Source organism: Primulina tabacum, chromosome 2, assembly GCF_025594145.1.
Source record: "Primulina tabacum isolate GXHZ01 chromosome 2, ASM2559414v2, whole genome shotgun sequence".
Taxonomy (NCBI): domain Eukaryota; kingdom Viridiplantae; phylum Streptophyta; class Magnoliopsida; order Lamiales; family Gesneriaceae; genus Primulina; species Primulina tabacum.
In genome coordinates this window covers 54336091-54356659 of record NC_134551.1, presented here as the reverse complement: position 1 = coordinate 54356659, position 20569 = coordinate 54336091, and the positions used below count along the sequence as shown (strand labels likewise).

The 20569-nt window shown below is 31.9% G+C and overlaps 1 protein-coding gene and 1 pseudogene across 1 annotated transcript; both read right to left on the bottom strand.

Annotated features, from left to right (window-relative positions):
* Positions 1-4148: 4148 nt before the first annotated feature.
* On the bottom strand, positions 4149-7760 carry LOC142537098 (protease Do-like 1, chloroplastic). Its single transcript, XM_075642662.1, has 8 exons — positions 7409-7760; positions 7107-7229; positions 6539-6710; positions 5904-5941; positions 5239-5437; positions 4795-4947; positions 4562-4696; positions 4149-4395 (listed from the first exon to the last, which is right to left on the bottom strand). The coding sequence occupies exons 1-8, from the start codon at positions 7732-7734 to the stop codon at positions 4318-4320; spliced, it is 1224 nt and encodes a 407-aa protein (XP_075498777.1). The 5' UTR covers positions 7735-7760; the 3' UTR covers positions 4149-4317.
* Positions 7761-8051: 291 nt separating this feature from the next.
* Positions 8052-20505, bottom strand: LOC142537887 (uncharacterized; annotated as a pseudogene).
* Positions 20506-20569: the final 64 nt, after the last annotated feature.

Genomic DNA, 20569 nt, shown 5'->3' with positions numbered 1-20569 from the left:
AATTCGCAAGTCAAAGCTCAATTTTAGTTTGAATTACAAATGATAATGAATATGCTTAAAGAGAATTTATCATGACTAAATGCATATCTGAGGCCAACTCATAATTCAGAGACTTATTACTTGTGAAATGACGTCCAACGAAACCAGGTATATAAAAAACAATATTACATCTTGCGAACGTTTTAAAAATGAGAGGTTTACGATTTGTTTTATTCCTCACCAACGCCAACTACTGCGTGAAGTTTATCCTGTGTCGTCCATTTTTGTCATTGCTCTATCTATCATAAAACTGAGCTACACTTTCAACATCCCTTGACAATACTTGTTATGAGAAGATAAAAGTGGTGAATATTCTATTGATTGTACTTAAACTGGTAGTTTTCTATTCATTAATAATCTCTTACCCACAAACAGATGACAGCTAGAATACTTACATATATTGTTTACTGGTGCGTGATGTGATTTTCCCATTTCTGTCGACGATCGTTGTAAGTACTTACATAACAAACAAAATAAGCCCATTATGCTTCCGCTCTTGACTACTCTTTAGTGATTGTGAAGTCATCAATGCCATACTTGTCATCATAAAAAATGATCGTGCGCTTTATAATCACTTGTGACTTAACATAATGATCAAAAATAGAATTTTTTTTACCTCAATTGAGTAAACCTAGTATACCGGATTGATTTCATTAACAAGTAAAGCGACAAGGGTGCTTGATGTGATTTACAGCTGGTCATTTTAGAAACTTTATGTTCGTTGCGCTGTTTCCTAAATATAATGAAATCTTTTTAGAATTACTTGAAATACGCCATTTGCTTATCATAGTTAGTCACATAGTCAATTTGTGCATATATTCTACAGAATTTACAGCTAGCGCTAACCTCTCGGTATTTCCACATTGTTTCTTGAAGTTAATTTTTGTCATCTTTGTGTACTTTGCTTTTGATAACAAGTACTCTCTATCCTGCACTGTTTCTATTAGTTGAATATTTTCTTGTTTATGTGCTAACCTTTTGATGATAACCACTCTTCATCCTACTTGTAAGTGTCGGAATCTTTACTGATTCGGAGCTCAGGGTTCTATGATGCAGATGTATTTATACGTTTGGAAGATGCCAATCTTTCGTCTGAAGACTCCAAAATATATACTCTCCAATGTTCCTTTTTTTTTATATAAGTTGACAGTTTTAGCACATTCACTTGGTGCTGTCTTGCTTCTTGGTGATACAGCTTTAAATAGTCTGGTGAGCTGCTATCGTATTTCCTGTGTTATTTTTGTCGATATCACTCAGCATTTAATCTTAAAATATTTCTTCCAGAGATTTCCATGGTTCCGAGTTTCCTACTTCCATTTGTGGACGGGTATCTATGTTATCTTCCAGTGTCAATTTGGTAACTGCAGTTTCTCTAGCATTTTTCCACAGAGAGATTTGTATTTCATTGTCTCACCATCGGTCGTTATATGTTTTAGGTGGCCATATCCATTTCTTGACTTGTCAAAAGCTCAAGCTCCATTGTGGTAAGTTCGTTTTTTGCCATCATTCAGCAAATATTAGTACCAATTCCAAATGTTGGCACCATTGTTAAAAATGAGTTTATTAGAGCAAATATCGACGTGAATTAAATTCAAGACTAGGAATGATCACGTCCATAGGTGACCAATAATGAAAAATAAAGATTTAATTAATTTTTAAAATCGTTTGAATAACATCTTGTTTATAAGTATTTATTAATCTAAATATATCAAAACACAATAAATAAAAATACATGGTGACGATAAATCAAATATATTCATTTATTTATATAACATTTTCAATTCGTGTGATTATAACATAATGATAGCTCTATCAAATTAACAAAGATATTTTTCATCCAAATACTATTCACAATGGAAAAAAATAAAAATAATAGAAGAATGAATATTACTAAAACCAAAATCACAATATTTTTAAATGAAGTGCATGTAGCGATTGTCAAATAAAATTCTCATAATTAATTAACTAAATTATCATAATGATGTTAAAATAAAACCCCTAAACTTGTTATTAAGTTAAATATCAATTTTGTTTTTGCTAACTTTTAACTCCTTGCGAATTTTGTTTAACTTTCTCCTTTTTTAAAATATATATTATACACAGTTAATTTATATCATGATATATCATTTGAAAGTTAATATTGATGATTAATAATTTCATGTTAAATAAAATTTTAAAATAATATCAATCAAATAAATATGTGTAGTAAAACACATATACGTAACATTCAGTTTAAAAATATCATATATAAAAAAAATTAATTTCTAACAAATGATAATAAATTAGCACTATAATTCATATTTATTATAAGAATTATCTTAAATAAAAAAATTATAAGGATTATCTCATATATTTAATACAAAAGTATAAAGTAATTTTCATTCTTTTTAATTTCTCATTAATTTCTTTTTCTATGAATAAAGTTGAAATAACTCAAAATAATCAAATTATATTGCAAATAAAACTATTAGAAAATTTTAATCTGCATGCTCTCAGTATCCATTTTAATTGGAAAAGTATCATAAAGAATGACATTTTCTGAAGTTTGATATGTGTATTAAGTCATTAATTTAATATCACAATTTATGAAATTAAAAATAAAATAAAGTATCATATTAATGTGTTTGTAATATTTGTCGTCCATTCAACTAAAATAATGAAATAAAATTATTTTTATTTTCAATATCAATCTTTAGATCTAAAAATTGAAAAGTCACATAAATAAATAAAACATTAATGAAGTAATAGTGAGTGAAATGGTAACTAAGTAAATTAACAATTCAAACTCATATCTCACCTAAATAAATAAATAAATAAAACATTAGTGAAGTAATGGTGAGTGAAAGGGTAACTAAGTAAATTCACAATTCAAACTCACATATTTATAGATAGTATAGTCACCTAAATAAATAAATAAATAAAACATTAATGAAGTAATGGTAAGTGAAATGGTAACTAAATAAATTCATAATTCAAACTCACAATGATAGTATAGTCACCTAAATAAATAAATAAATAAATAAAAATTAATGAAGCAATGGTGAGTGAAAGGGTAACTAAGTAAAATATTAATGAAGCTATTGTGAGTGAAATGGTAACTAAGTAAATTCATAATTCAAACTCACATGATAGTATAGTCACCTAAATAAATAAATAAATAAAACATGAATAAGTAATAGTGAGTGAACAGGTAACTAAGTAAATTTATAATTCAAACTCACATATTTATAGATATTATATATTATCAAACATAAATTAATGGAAAATAGAATAGATGCAGCTGATATAGACCAAGTTTGAAACGACAATAAACTGTCATCTTTGTTTCCAATTTGCAAGACATTTGGACTACCGATGGTATGTAAACGTAGGCAGAACTATTAAGGATGACTTCCCTAATATCGGGTACTTTTAATGAACTTGCTTCCTTTATTTAATCGGGCAGGTACTTGGTTGTGGCACTAATGGACCTACCATGCCATGGAATCTTTCTACTGATTGTGAAAATAAAACATTTCATGATGCCCAAATTGTTCTCTACTTGTTTTCATCTCCCTCCCCATAATACAGTTGGACCAACTTCATCAACAATTTCTGCCCGTGGAGATGCCTGAAAATTGTTGATGAAGATTCGTGCAAGTGCAACTGTTTTGGTTGTCAAAATACTTCCAAGCTTTACAAAATGTATGGTTTATCATTTTATGTTCTCGTTATTGTTCCTACGATGTATAGATCAACATAAAGGGTTTATCCTTACTTTTCCTTTTATTTTTTCTACAAAAGAATAATGATCAGTATCTTGTCCTCTTCAACTCTACCTTAATCTAAAATTTAAAAAAAATCCACAATATATTTATCCACAAGGAGGCCTGAGAAGAGAATTTTTCATACGATTTTCTCATCATTTTTGCCAAAAAGATCTTATCAAAAGATGAAATAGATATTCTTGGCATCTTAAACATAACATTTTGCATTACATCTTGAAACTTGTCGTTTTCAAACTGGTACATATAACTAATTATACATCCGATAAGTATAGGAAAAGAACTCGATTTTTGGATGATGTTTTTGTTACTTATAAATACAAGATCAATGTGGTAAAGGGCGTGTAACATAAGACTTGATTTTTTTCCTTAACTGGTTTAAATTTACGTTGTCTGAGTATCAACTGTCCTCACCTCAACACAGGTGAATGGTAAGAATAATAACTATACACTTGAAAGTGGTCCATCTCCATTATATATGCTTTGATTCTTTGTAGCGGATGAATCTGTAACATCAGGATTCGTCAGGCTTCGGTTCGAGGACTACCGGAACCTTTTCCAGGTGATCACCACGTAACACTTCAATAATCACCTGATCAATGAAATTCAGAAATGATAATGGTAATTTACTATTTCTGAAAATTTGAATCTTTGGGCAAAGATGAACATTTTGGATTATAATTGACGGTGTGAAAATGAGAAAATAGAGTAGTTTTTTATTTAAAAAAAAAAACAATGCCTAGAGTTATTTTATCTACCTTGTCACCAACTTTGCATTGGTCCAGTATTCTGTACAAATCACTACCATTGGAGACCTTCTTCCCATTAATAGATGTAATGATATCACCCAAAATAAGTCTGCCATATGCATCTCGTTTGGTGGATTGAAGACCCTGGGAGACAAAAATGACAACAACATAAATCTCATGCCTTCAAATTTCATCATTCTACACGAGCTAAACCAAAGAAGGATTATAGCAAATAGACATACTGCTTTTCCTGCCGGCCCATTGGGAGGAGCATCCAAGACAAGAACTCCGCTAACTCCTAGTTGCTCCACTGATTGATCAGGTGCAAACTTAATGCCCAAAATCGGTCTGGTGACTTTCCCAAACTTTACTAATTGATCGACAATGCCACTGACCTGTACATAAAAGAACAAGGTGTTAAGAATACTTAAAAACTGATCTATCAAGTCTCTCCTCTCCCCACTGGCCTACAGTCGTCTTATATTTGAACACAAATGCCAGTGTCATCCACCAGACTCTTGGTGGTTGGGTATTTCTTAAGAAAGAATAATCCACAACCTCGTTGAGCTAGCATGATGGATGCTCTCACCACTTCAAAACTAAAGGATTTATGAAACGTTTTAACGATTTGAACACAAGACACATATATAAGCCTCCTAACTTCTTGCATTCAATCAGTTACTCACTGTGTCAACTGGAATAGAAAATCCCACACCAGATGAAGCACCAGAAGGAGAGTATATAGCTGTGTTTATCCCAATAAGATTCCCTGAACTGTCTAGAAGAGGCCCTCCACTATTTCCCGGATTAATGGCAGCATCAGTCTGGATAACATCCTGAATTGGACGGCCAGTTGCAGCCGAACTGATTTCCCTCCGAAGGCCACTATGGAGGAAAAAAGAAGACATTGTGTTATTTAGCATTATCAAACACTATACAATATTCTTCACTAGATCTTACTAGTGTCTCAAATCCAATATTCAAATAATAGATGAAATCCAGATTTTGGAGATTCATAGAATAATTCAAAGATGAACTATAGGAATTTTATACATCTGAACCAAGTTCCCCAATAATTTATGAACTGGGCGAACTAAAAAGAGGCTATAAGATTACTTTTTACCATATTTTCGGGTTTTCTGTTGCAATATAAACATCAAGAAAATTGGTGTCGATTTGAGCAATAAATAAAAGTGAACAGTCTGACATTGTTTGCTGTCGTTTTTTCGCTTCTGATAGAAAGAACATGTCCAATTAGAAAATGATGATGGAAAATACAATCAGCCATTGTGAAAGTGTAATAATACAAATATATCAACAAGTGGAATCATAAAATAGAGTGCATGAGTACCTGATGACGCCAGTTGTAAGTGTATGGTCAAGTCCAAACTGCAAAGTGATAAAGCATAGAACAAAAAAACATACATATCATCAAAAAAAGGTTAATGGTATATATATTAAATTAAAAGCAAATGATCACATTAGAACTGAAAATTTTCACAGGGCAGAAACAATAATAAAAGCCCACAAAAGCATTAGGACAAATACCCCAGGGCAACTAATTATAAAAATATGGTGATGATATGTAAGGCAAGGAGTTAGAGGAAATCCGAATAAGGGACGATGAGCTCCATGACGACTGATTTTGGGGAGCAATTATTAATTTTGCCAGAAGAACTATTGAAATGTGCCGTTTCAGCTATTATAATTATAAGTTTAAAAATATCCAAGTCGTTTCCTTCCTACCAGCTATAATTTTTGATAATATGCAAATGTTTGATTCTACAATGATTTTAGTGAAAATACATTGAAATATGAAATCAGGGTGAACTGCTGGTCCAATAGTCCCAACTGTGATATTCTCACAATAAAAAACAATTGCATACGATACCCTATCCTTGTCTTAATATGAAACCATAATTGGAGAAACAAAAAACTAGTACACAAAATCAAAGCATTCAGAAAGGAAATGACGAATGTACTTACAGGATTTCCAATTGCATATACTTTTTGACCAACAAGTAAGTCTGCAGACACACCAATTGGTATTGGTCTCAACTTGTCTTTTGGAGCATCAATACGCAGAACTGCAACATCTTTGTCCTGATCAAACCCAATAACTTTTGCATCGTAAGCGGTTTGGTCTGCAAGAGTGACCCTGAACCCAACCAAGAAGGAAATTATCACATGATTTAGTGAGAAGCTCCTCTAATACATATTATCCAGAACCTTGTTAAAAGAAAATAATATTATATAAATTCTTTCAAAAGAAATTCAGTGCAGCAAACGATGAGAGAGTCAAATAACAGATAAAATGTGCGCATGAATTTCACTGGAACACCAGCTGAGACCTGAAGTATAGTTTTAGTGTTGACAACTATTTCAATGTTACAAGGACCATTTCATGTAGGAACTAAGTACCGGGACAAAAGTAAGACAGATTGATTCAATAACAATTAAAATTTAGGCTGCTTCTGGATGGAAGGGATTAACATGGAGAAATGCAATTTGAAATTATCCAAAAAGTACTCAAGTGGGGGGGTGAGGGGCATACTTGAGATCTGAAGCACCCCGAATCACATGATAATTAGTGACGATGTGGCCCTGTGTATCCCACACAAATCCTGAACCCGATCCTTGAGGCACCTCCAACACGTCCAATGTAAACGCATCCTGCCTAAACCATACCATGTCAACCAAAAGGTAAATCGACCCAAACTACATTCATAAGTTTTTCCTAACATTTTCGAAACGAACTAATTGAATAATGCAGCTAAGCAAGCCAGGAACACTTCAATTTACACTGTTTGTTCAAAGTACATATTAGCAATGTAGCTAAACAAAGAAAAGAAGCACCTGACGGCGAGATTAGTAATGTAGACAACAGAGGGAGTGTTCTCTTGAAAAAGACGAACCGTAGCGAGCTCATCGGACTGCAATTTCCTTGGCGTTTTCACCACAAAAGCCGAAGCAGAATCTACATCAGTCACGAAAAACGAAACCGATAAAGCAACAGATGCGCAGAGCACGAGTAGCGAGTTCACGAAGCTTCTGTTGGTGGAAAATTTCTCCGGGAGAGCGGAAACTACGGCCGGTGCGACCAGATTACGATGAATGGATAATTTGGGGATTGAAGAGTGGGAAAGTAACTTTGGAGTGGAAGAGACGAGCGTGGACGCCATTCTTACCTAACTGAGTCAGCCCAGTTGATTCTTATTGATGTTTGTTTCATTATTTCTTTTTTTGTTTTTACAATAAATTTTAATGATTTTCTTTATCCTTCGTCATTCCATTTTTAACAAATTAATCTCTTCATAATTCAAACTAACATCACTTCATTACACAGATTTTTTTTTAAAACTCGATTCGATCCATCTTCTAAATTATAACATCATTTTTGGTCAACATTCTTAAAATGCTAAAATGAATCCAAATCGTACTTTGAAAAGTTTTCCCATCTTAGAACAAAATAAAAAGATTTACAACATTTTATTCAAGGTTAATTTCCAGAATTCACATCAGATTGGATCATCGGTCTCTCACCAATTTTCCAGTGGATGCCCTCTGCTAAATGCTCTTTGTTTGGGGTCAGCATCACGAAATTCGGTATGTGCGCTAGCTGTATTAGTGAAATCAAAGTGCCAGCTTACAGCATTAACAAGACATGCAGAGATTACATAGTAGGGCGCCAGACACATTACTGATCTAGCAGGGCTATAGAAAGTAAACAAGCATCAAAATGAAATTCCAAAAATATGGGAACTAAAACTCCAATCAACTAGACAGGAAAACACAAATGACACCTGACAAGCTAAAAGTGACGGAAGGCTTCCACCATGATTTGAAAGCTAAAGCAATGGACGAGCTAAGAGGCCCTGCCTTTCCCTAAAGAAGCCGCATGCTACTATTACTTAATTTTTTACTAGAAAATTTTACGAATATTAAAGAACAAACTAAAGGTTGACGATTCAAATAAGTGTATCACCTTGAGTAAGAAGTTTTCATTGGCTTGCCAAGATGCAGCAACTTGAAAAGTTGAATCTTGAATGTTGCTAGGAGACTTTACATAATCAACCCTTCATAAAAAAATTAAATGTAATCCAAACCCTCAAACAAAAAACCGACTAATATTTCCAATAAACAGATGGAAGTACCTCGTTTGTGACTCAAAACCGAAATCAATGTAATTTGTGATTCCAACAATCTCATTTTCTTCAAGTGGATTTTTTATCTGTATCATAGGAGAAGTAGATTATTGTCAATTATATTTTTATGAACTTTCAAATATTAGAATTGTGTATGAAATCTTCATTTAAGATCGAAACCACAATTATCAAATGATGGTGGTGGTCTGAATAATGTGCTTTTGCTATTTAATCAAAACTACCACTCTAAATCCACCAAATGATTACATTTTAGCAGTATGCGATATGGATTCATATTTATTCAGATGTCTCAGCAATGGTGCATTCATATCCAATGTCAGCAAGGAATAACCAACTATATATATTGTTTGACCAATTTGTAGCATATTGTTCAGGATGTGAATAATTGCAAGCACATGACTTTCATCATCAAAATTTGTCTGTCACATGCATATACAGCAATGCAAAAGGCTTAACCTGAACATATTCAAAGAGCAAGACAAAACCACATAAAACAAAACACACACACACACACACACACACACACAGAGAATGCAAGAGAGAGAGAAAAGATACCCGTCTCTGAACCACTACATGCTGATAGAAAGAAGCAATGAACTGCAGTACACGAGTAACAAAAAGTTAATTCAAGTCAACGCCGAGAACAAATTAGAACGCACATGAATCACAACAGCAGGGAAACTGTTTCCCGATGGACAAGGGTCTTTTATTTATTTCTCATAGGTGTGTGCGTTTTGTACATTCAATAATCTTCATTCATAGGAAAACTTTTCATCCTCCTCTACTGATAAATTCATATTTTTATGACTTGACTAACGGCTATCAGGTATAAGTATAAATCTCGAGAGGCATGAAATGGCTAAAATTAGAACCCCTGTCACAGACCTTATAGGCTAGGATATTGGCCGACGATTTCAGTTGTGTATAAATCTAGCAAGCGGATTAAGTAAAGTTATAGTAAATAGATGATGAGTCCAAGTATCGATCCCACAGAGACTAATATTTAATTATTAGAATTTTTATCATTTATCTTAAGCTAGACAAAATAAATAAAAATATGATATGTTAATTATTAATCTAAACTATTAAATAAAATAATTTCAACTAAAAACAACGAATTTAACAATCAAGAAGGGATTCAACTACAAATTTATTTATTAAATGATTCATTGAGTTAATAAAACTATTTAAATCTAACAGTCTAATTATTTCTAATTGAATTTAATTAGATCTAAATACATTAAATTTTCGTGGAATTTCAATTTCACCTAAAATGCACACTGAAACAAAATATTATTTCTAGGCAGTTTAACCATGTGTTGATGACGTCTTTGTTGCTATAATTAATCAATCATCTTTCGATTCGTGATTAATCAACAGACATGTAAATAGTTGATCGAGCTATTAACAAGAAATGTTAAACTACCATCAATCAATAATTAAAATCAAGAAAAATAATATATTGAAAACAAAACAAATATCAAACAAAGTATTGTTTGGCCCTATCGTGATCTTAGCTTAAAGAAATTTATTCCATAAATTCAAAACAGAAGTGAAAAGTCAGATTTATTTTCATAGAAGAAAACAAAATAAAGAAGGAATAAAAAGAATTCTTACGGGGTTGTATCAATGTAGGAGATTTATTGACTTTTAATGACTTTTGTAGATTTTAAAAGTTTAGATGTATTCAATTAAGACTTTTGCATATTCTATAGAAGTCTAGTGGTATTCAAAATAGACTTTCATAGAGTTTTAAAAAGTCAAGTGATATTCAACATTGACTTTTTAAAAATCTAGAGGTATTCAAATTTTTAATAGACTTTTAATAACTTCATGAAATTCATTAATATACAAATATTAAAGCATAAAGTACAACTATAAATTGTAAAAAATTGTTCAACCCAAAGATTTGGATGGATTTTCAAAACTTCTAACTCGTACACAAATTATTTATTTCTCCCTCTGTCGCTTCACATCACATCTCTTCTTATCTTCTCTCCTCTCATCTATTTCTATCTGATAAGCCCAAATCTTATAGAGATTTTAGGGATTTTATTTTATAATATTTGTACTTATCTAGAATTATTATCCCTAACTTTGTGCTTATCTTAATTAATTTTATAATGATTGTAGATTTGAATAGAGGAGGAAAAAATGTCTAAATTGGGAGATAAGATGATTTTATAAGATTTCAAAGGAAACGAAATATCAAAAGAAAGGAAATAAAATATTCTCATTCCTTGATGATATTGAAAATTTAGAAAAATCTATATAAATCTTGATAAATATCTTATCTACATTTTTTATACTTGACATGGGCTTAAAATATTTGAAAGAAGAGGCCCATTGAGAAGAATAAAAAGGGGTATAAGCGTAACAGAAAAAGGAGGCGCAAAACAAAAGAAAAAATCAACGTGGAAGAGAGAGGAAGAGAAGCAACGAGGAAGAGAGAGAGAGAGAAAGCGTACAGAGACGTGAACAGAGAGAGGTAGAGGAGAGAGAAGAAAGGAAAGAGAACGGAAGTGAACAGTAGGGAGGAGATCCATAACAGCAGAGGAGAGAGGCAGAAGAGAGAAGACGGAAGTGCAGAACAGAAGACTAACGAAAGACAACACCAGGGAGGAAGAAGAGAAAAGAAACAGGAAGGAAGACAGAGGCAAAAGCTAGAGGAATTCCTCATCACACGCCACAAATCACTGAGAATTTCTCTTATTCCTTCTTTATTTTGTTTTCTTCTATGAACTTAAATATGACTTTGCACTTTTGTTTTGAATTCATGGAATAATTTTATTTAGACTAAGACCACGATAGGTCCAAACAATACTTTATTTGATATTTGTTTTATTTTCAATATATTATTTTTCTTGATTTTAATTATTGATTGATGTTGGTTTCATATTTTTTGTTAATAGTCTGATCAACTATTTACATGTATGTTGATTAATCACGAATCGGAAGATGATTGATTAAATATAGCAACAAAGACGTCATCAACATATGGTTAAACTGACTACAAATAGTATTCGGTTTCAGTGTGCGGTTTTAGGTGAAAACTGAAATTCCACGAAGATTTAATGCATTTATATCTAATTAAATTCAATTAGAAATAATTGGACTGTTAGATTTAAATAGGTTTATTAACTCGAGAAATCGTTTAATAAATAAATTTGGGGATTTCACTGTAATTGTCAAGAATTAAATAATTAATTGAATTTTAACACGTGTCAACATAGTAGAGTTTGATACCGTTGTGTGTCTTAGTTATTTATTTGAATTTGAATCCCTCCTTGATATTTGAATCCCTTGTTTTTAATTGCAATTATTTTATTTAAAGTTTAGATTAATAATCCACATATCATCTTTTTATTTATTTTGTCTAGCTTAAGTTAAGTGATATAAATTTTAGTAAATAAATATTAGTCTCTGTGGGATCGATACTTGAACTCATCATCCATTTACTATAACTTGACCTAGTCCGCTTGCTAGATTTATTCCCAACCGAAATCGTCAGTCAATTTTTTGGCGCCGTTGCCGGGGACTAATTTATTTAATATTGGAAATAAATTGCTTTATTGAGACTAGACATTTTTTCCCAAAAAAAAGATAAAAAAATCATCTGTTTTTTTCTAATTTATTTGTTTTATTGCGAGGTACTTCAAGATGGATCATCGGGGTTCACGAATTTTGCCCAACAATACTCGGAACCATTCTATGCTGTTTGGGGGAGATTCAATGATCTTGCAAACAACTTTCGGTTTCATGATTTATCAAACTACACTCTTATTCAAATTTTCTATTTTGGTTTGGATGAGGCAACAAGAAGTTGGGTAAATTATGGAGCTTTAGCAACTGGTAGTCACTTATTTAATAGAAATTACAACAGTGCGATGCACTTGTTAGATGATATGGCAGATTTCGACTACCATTGGCATTGTGATCCTTCACTGCAGGGTTGGAGTCACCAATATCCTCCACAATTTTGCCCCGATTTTGTAAACCAACCATTTGAGCAACAAGAAGAGCGTATTGCACATTTAGATGAAATCATGGCCCAGTGGTAGAAGATGGTCAACTCTTTGTGTTTCATCGATGAACAGATTGAGCTTCTAATGCAACCAGTTTCTGAAATCCGCCAAGAGAATGAAGCGATTTTTGCTGATCAATTAATGACCAATCAGGCATGGGTGAATGATGACAACTCAAACAACCAAGGTTTGGAGAGTGATTCAAATCATGTAGAAACTTCATCTGAATCTGATCTTCCACAAGTACTTGAGCTGAAGGAAGAAGAATTCTTCGAGGAATTCCTATGCGAAGATGAGGCAGAAGTGAAGTACGAGGAATTCCTATGCGAAGATGAGGCAGAAGTGAAGTTGGAGGATGTAGAAGAACACAAGTCGAAGGATTTGAACTCATATATGGTCTTAACATATATTCCACCAGCAGATTCTTTATTTCTATCAACGAAAACTCAAGAATATTACATCCTCTACGAGATTTATCATGGATTGGATTGTTCTTCCCCTAATAATCAATTTTTGCCGAGTGTTGTTGGAGCGACGAGCTTACAATGTCAATATCATGCCAAGCTTGAGGACACACACAATCAAGACTCATATGTAATATCGTATGATACTTAATATGGGCGGAAGCCGCTATTTGAAGGCTGCTTCTCCATAGTCAAGCTATAGACAATGAACTTAGCGCTTGCTGGGAGGCAACCCAGTGATTTATTTTATTTTGTTTCTTTTATTTTTACTTTTTCATTTTGTTAGTTTAATCCTCTGTGATTTTGGTGTGTGTATGGAATATTGGAATGAAGGAATATGATTTAGATTCTGGAAAAGCTAAAATGTTGAAATAAAAGATTTCCAGCACTGAGGAATTCTACCATCTCCATGTAACAGTCCATGGGATTTAAAGCAACATTGTCAGGGAAGTGTTCTCTTGGTATTCTGCATCCAACTTTTATATTATTTTTGAATGGCATGACACTGAGGACAGTGTGAATAAAAAGTGTGTGGGGGGGTGGGGGGGCATTTGTGTTTGGTTTCATGTCACAACACTTAGCATGTGCTTAAATATCTAATCCTCGAACATGAAATTTTTTTTCTGGTTATTCTTTGAGAAACTGCACTTATGATTACATGATACACTAATTGACTTTCTAGATTTTTGATCACTCAAGAGATTGAATCACACACCTAGAATTAATTGAGATAAATTGTAGTTGTAGCTGAAGGATTTAAGCACAAACTAGTTTTGTATCATATTTGAGACATCATCTATGCACTTTAGGTCATACTTATATGAATTAATTGTGAATTGGCAAGAGATGAGCTCATAAAAATATTTAAAAAAAAAGAAACAATCTAGAATTTGTCTGATTATATTTTGAGGCGAAAATACGGAGGAGGATGACTTAGGGATGATTAGGCGATCCTTGGACCGTTTGAGCCTTTCGAGCCTATCCTATGCATCATTCATATCCCTAGTATCCCCTGTTGAGCCTAATAAATCGAATGGAGTATGTCAAAGACATACAATTAGCCCACATTCGTATTCCTTCAAAATCCCACATCAACTACCCAATTTTAGCATATACACTATTCCTCTACCTTAATTTTGAGAGAAATAAACTCTTTAGAGCTTTAAAATTTTCAATAACTCTTATGTGTTTATTGATAAGAAAAATTGGAGGAGTTGATGAAAAGATATGTATAATTATAAAAGAAAAGAAGGAGGAATGAATGTTGTATGATGTAGTGATTGAAAAAACTAAAAGGGAATGTTGTTGAAGATTGAAAAAAGCTGGAGGAAGAGAAAAAAAATAGGGAATATGAACGAAAGTACAAGGAATATGAAAAAATTAGATGGATGATGATGAAACTCAATAAGAAGGAAGAGAAGAGATGAAGGAATGCGCTGAAGGAATAATTGTTTATTTTCTCTCATTTTGAATATCCCTACCTTTATTGTAGCCGTGAGCCCGTGGCCTAACGTTATAAACTTAAAAAGACCTATTGACCAGGTCATATTTCTCCAACATTTAGTGGAGAAAGGTATGAAAGACAAGCTTATGGAGAATTTTTTTAAAAAAATCATAAAATATGAGCACTCCTTGAACTAAAACACATTTGAGGAATATGAGTTTTGACTTCCACAGTACACACGTCTCATTATTTTGATATTTTCTAGTGAATGCTTGAGTTTTAAAGTTGCAACGAAAATGAATTTTATGATTTTCGAATTGTGATCTTTTGATTGAGTGTGACGGAATTTGGAAGGTTGAAAAATGTTGATTGTATCAATTTTGTGGTGAATCATTGAATATTTCTCGGTTATATTTTTATTCTTTTATTTGTTCGAGGACGAACAAAAACTAAGTGTGGGGGGATTGATAAGCTCAAATCTTATAGAGATTTTAGGGATTTTATTTTATAATATTTGTGCTTATCTAGAATTATTATCCCTAATTTTGTGCTTATCTTAATTAATTTTATAATGATTGTAGATTTGAATAGAAGAGGAAAAAATGCCTAAATTGGGAGATAAGATGATTTTATAAGATTTCAAAGGAAACGAAATATCAAAAGAAAGGAAATAAAATATTATCATTCTTTGATGATATTGAAAATTTAGAAAAATCTATATAAATCTTGATAAATATCTTATCTACATTTTTTATACTTGACATGTGCTTAAAATATTTGAAAGAGGAGGTCCATTGAGAAGAATAAAAAGGGGCATAAGCGTAACAGGAAAAAGAGGCGCAAAACAAAAGAAAAAAATCCGCGCGGAAGAGAGAGGAAGAGAAGCAACGAGGAAGAGAGAGAGAAAGCGTACAGAGACGTGAACAGAGAGAGAAAAGAAGAAAGAGGTAGAGGAGAGAGAAGAAAGGAAAGAGAACGGAAGTGAACAGTAGGGAGGAGATCCGTAACAGCAAAGGAGAGAGGCAGAAGAGAGAAGACGGAAGTGCAAAACAGAAGACTAACGAAAGACAACACCAGGGAGGAAGAAGAGAAAAGAAACAGGGAGAAAGACATAGGCAAAAGCTGGAGGAATTCCTCATCACACGCCACAAATCACTGAGCATTTCTCTTATTCCTTCTTTATTTTGTTTTCTTCTATGAACTTAAATATGACTTTGCACTTTTGTTTTGAATTCATGGAATAATTTTGTTTAGACTAAGACCACGATAGGTCCAAACAAAAATTTATTTGATATTTAATTTATTTTCAATATATTATTTCTCTTGATTTTAATTATTGATTGATGTTGGTTTAATATTTCTTGTTAATAGTCTGATCAACTATTTACATGTATGTTGATTAATCACGAATCAGAAGATGATTGATTAAATATAGCAACAAAGACGTCATCAACACATGGTTAAACTGACTAGAAATAGTATTCGGTTTCAGTGTGCGGTTTTAGGTGAAAACTGAAATTCCACGAAGATTTAATGCATTTAGATCTAATTAAATTCAATTAGAAATAATTGGACTGTTATATTTAAATAGGTTTATTAACTCGAGAAATCGTTTAATAAATAAATTCGGGGATTTCATTGTAATTGTCAAGAATTAAATAATTAATTGAATTTTAATACGTGTCAACATAGTAGAGTTTGTTACCGTTGTGTGTCTTAGTTATTTATTTGAATTTGAATCTCTCCTGATATTTGAATCCCTCGTTTTTAATTGCAATTATTTTATTTAAAGTTTAGATTAATAATCCACATATCATCTTTTTATTTATTTTGTCTAGCTTAAGTTAAGTGATATAAATTTTAGTAATTAAATAGTAGTCTCTGTGGGATCTATACTGAACTCATCATCCATTTACTATAACTTGACCTAGTCCGCTTGCTAGATTTATTCCCAATCGAAATCGTCGGTCACTATCACTCTCTCAAATTTTCGAAATGTGTCTCTATATATATTTTCATCTTTCTTTTCAAATTTTTCATTTTTTGGCTGATTGTTCATTTAATAATTTTTTTATTTTAATATCATATGAAATTTTGAATTATAGAATTGATTTTGTGATTTTTAATTTATGATTCATACAAATTAATGTAATATTCAATAATAATAATAAAAGATGATCCAAAAAAATGTCGCTTAATTCTTAATAATTGAATAGCCTCGCAACAACCATGATTTTTTAAATTATTTTTAGCATTTTCAATTAATATGTAAGCTATGATATTTTTATACAAAATTGTATCCACACAGTGATAAATAATATTCTTTTCTCATATATATTATCAATTCAAAAACAAGGTTACAGATTAATCAATTGATTTTTTTTAAAAATTTACAAACATGCATACAAACCCATATATATACACATGTAAGTATTAAATGATTTTACTTTTAAACAAGTAAATTTATTTATTAATATAAATATTGAAAAATTATTTCAAACTGAATATGTTATATATGTCAATTAATTATTGGTTTAAAGAAATTAATAAAAAATAATATGTTATAATTAAGTACAAAATTTATAAAATCCTTTAAAAGAAATTCACAAAAGTCTATAAAAATCTTGCAAAAAAATCTACATGAATCCACATAAATATGTTTATAAATCTACGAGATTCTGTAAAAGTTAATAAAAATCTTGCAAAAAAGTCTACATGAATCCACATAAATATATATATAAATCTGTTAGATTCCATAAAAGTCAATAAAAATCTATCAAATCCATAAAAGTCAATAAAAATCTATCAAATCCATAAAAGTCTAGCATTTGAAAAAATCATTAAAAGTCTACATGAATACACCCCACTAAGTGATTTTTGGCGTGTGTTGAGGAATTCCTCATGCTTCTGCCTTTTATCTTCCTCCCTTCAATTCTACACTTTCGTCTTCTCTTCCTTCCTCTGCTTTCGCTTCTGCTCTCCTCCTTTCTTTGCGTGACTATCCTTTGTCTCATCCCTTCCTTTCTCTCTCCTCTGCCTCTCTCTTCTGCGCTTCTCCTTGTGTCTCTGCCTTCTTCTCTTGTTCTTCTCTCCTCCCCCCCCCCCTTCCGCGCTGCTTTTTTTCTTTTCTTTTGCGCCTTTTTTGTAAGCTTCTTTCGCGTTTCTTTTTATCTCCATTTCATGGGTCTAACCCTCCAACTACTTGAGGTTCATGAAAAGTTCAAAAATTGTAGAGATTTTATTTAGCAAGATCTGCACAGATTTTGTTCCAAAATTTCAATATTTTCAAGATAGTAAAATATAAAAATATTGTATTTCCTTTCTTTTGGTATTTTAGTTCCTTTGAAGTTTTGTAAAATAATTATATCCCAAATTAGGCTTTTTTCTTCTTTTATTCAAATATAAAAATATTATAAAATTAATTCAGATAAGCACATAATTAGGGATAATACTTACAGATAAGCACAAATATTAGGGTTTATCATATATCCATTACTGAGCAAGCCCAAGATACATAAAAGATGAATCAATGCCAGATCTACCACCTATATATGCCATCTTAGCGTTATTCCATCCACTTTTTTTATAAGTTGCGTGGATTGAGTCCTTGTTTTAGAATACTTCTTCACAGAACGTATTAACATGATTTATGATACAAGATGTAGAGGAAGTATGTGTTTCTTTAAATTGAGCGACTCAAGTTCCCACACCTTTCAAGATTATCTAAAAAGCATGCTCGGCCCGTATAACAGTAACATCAGAAGTTGACATGACTATGAGATACAAAATGCTAGTCAACGAAGGACTAGCAGAATAAATGGTCTGAAAACTCAAGAACCTGCGAAATATTTTGCAAGTTCAAGTCCAAAATTGAAGGATGGGCTCCATGGACTTCCTGATCTCAACCCATAACCAATTGCACAGCTCCAGCTCTCTAAGTTTTTGAATCTTGCTCCATCTTTTGCTTCCCACTAAAGACAACATTGTATAAAAAAAATTGCCATAATATTTTCCCGTCATTATTTGAATGAAATGCAAAACAACATGAATAACGTGGTTTAACTCCACAAAGTCACACAATTGTCCTTTATTAATCTGAGAGAAGTAAAATCGGAAAATAAGAGTGCAGTGGACAAAAAGGCACAGGAATGCAACATCTAATAAAGAAATGAAAATCAAATAACAATTAAAAAGAAAAAGCTTAATGTGGTGCAGAAAAATAACCACATGCTGAACATCAAAGTAATTCTGTATAATTCTGAACCATGACATGAGTAGTAAACTCACAAAGATTACCTGATATAATACTTGTACTTTCCTTAACAGACTTCCAATAAAAACAATGTCATGGTTCATATTGAAAGCCGGCAGTTAATCTTCGGGCCCGAAATGTAGCAAGACACTTACATTTACGTTCATATTGAAAGCCGGCAGTTAATCTTCCCATCTTGCTAACCAACCATGCGTTTTTTGGAAGTTCATCTCCCGCTGTCAAGGAAATAAATAAATTCATAATTCTTGCTCATGCATGTTGATCAAATATTTTTTCGAATAATTTGTGAATAAACTCCTAGACACGTTTGCTACGCTTTCTTTTAAGAAATATTTTCTCTCTCACTTTAGTCACAAGACTGTATTTGTAGGTTACTAAATCAAATCAGAATCCAACAAAAACAATACATTTGTTGATCTAATGATGCCATATATATAGAAACAAAAATTCGATTCAGAACAGACGTGGCTCTTCGTTAAACATTGCACCCTTTCATGAAAACCAATCATGACCCTTGCAAATGATTGTGTGGTTTCTGAAGAGCTTTTGGGGGTGGTCCCCCTCGTCGATCCCGTAATTTTCGCAACGATACATATCTTTCGTTATCGACAAACTAAATAATTATAATGATGAAAATTGTTCCACAATGCAAACTATGATATGTGCGTCTATATCTATAGGTATGTATTTGCCATCACAATCTCACAATCAGTTCAGGTTTTCATTATAATCTTACAACCTCAGTTTTGTTTGAATCAACGTGTTCCATTGAGATTCTACGAAAAATTGCATCTTTACAATTTACCATTAGACATGAAATCCTGTTGTTCAAGCACAAAGAGTTGATTAACTGTGTAATGCAGATGACATACAAGTGAACGGAATAACCGTAGCTCCAACTGAAAGATTCAAAGAGCCATATCTGAAGCCTATAAAACCATAATCTTCAGAAGACACTATGCAAGATAGAAAATGTAACAAACATACTGCATATGGCCAGGTAAACCAACTTAGTTGATGGCATTGAAAGTAAAATTTTCATTTATTGGATCTGAAATCCGTCTCACAAGATTATTACGTAAGACAATCTCATGGATTTTTGTGATATATAAATATGATGAATTTGATATACACGCTAAATATTTACTATAATAATATCTTGAACAATAGTAATAATAAAAAGCACTATATGTTGAAAGCCAGAAATTAACTGTATGGATATTTTTCTAGAGAATGAAGAAGATTAAAAAGATGATTGTAGTAAAGGTGAAAGTTTTACGATGATATTTATGGAATTTTTTAAAAAGCTTAATTGACAATTCAATATGAGGTTAATGAATATTTAGTCAGGCCAAACAATAATCGTCATGTATGATCTTATGTATCGATCTCATCATTGAATGAAAAATATACCATTTTTTTTTTTTTAAATTTTCACATACAAAGTTACAATCATCCCAATGACGTCAAACTATGCAATATAAAATTGAACTAATATGCTATTTCATTTAACCAGCAAAAATGGAGTTTCCCTAGGATTCTTCCTTTAATCACGATATTGCCTCTACTTTATGTACACATATTTCGATAAAGTTGTATATTATTAATACATCCATGATTTATCTTATTTAATCATATATTTACT

Coding starts and splice junctions, on each gene's coding strand:
- LOC142537098 (XM_075642662.1), bottom strand. CDS start 7,734: ATGGCGTCCACGCTCGTCTCTTCCACTCCAAAGTTACTTTCCCACTCT. Junction 7,230..7,408: donor ATTACTAATCTCGCCGTCAG/GTGCTTCTTTTC, acceptor GGTATGGTTTAG/GCAGGATGCGTTTACATTGG. Junction 6,711..7,106: donor CGGGGTGCTTCAGATCTCAA/GTATGCCCCTCA, acceptor GGTTGGGTTCAG/GGTCACTCTTGCAGACCAAA.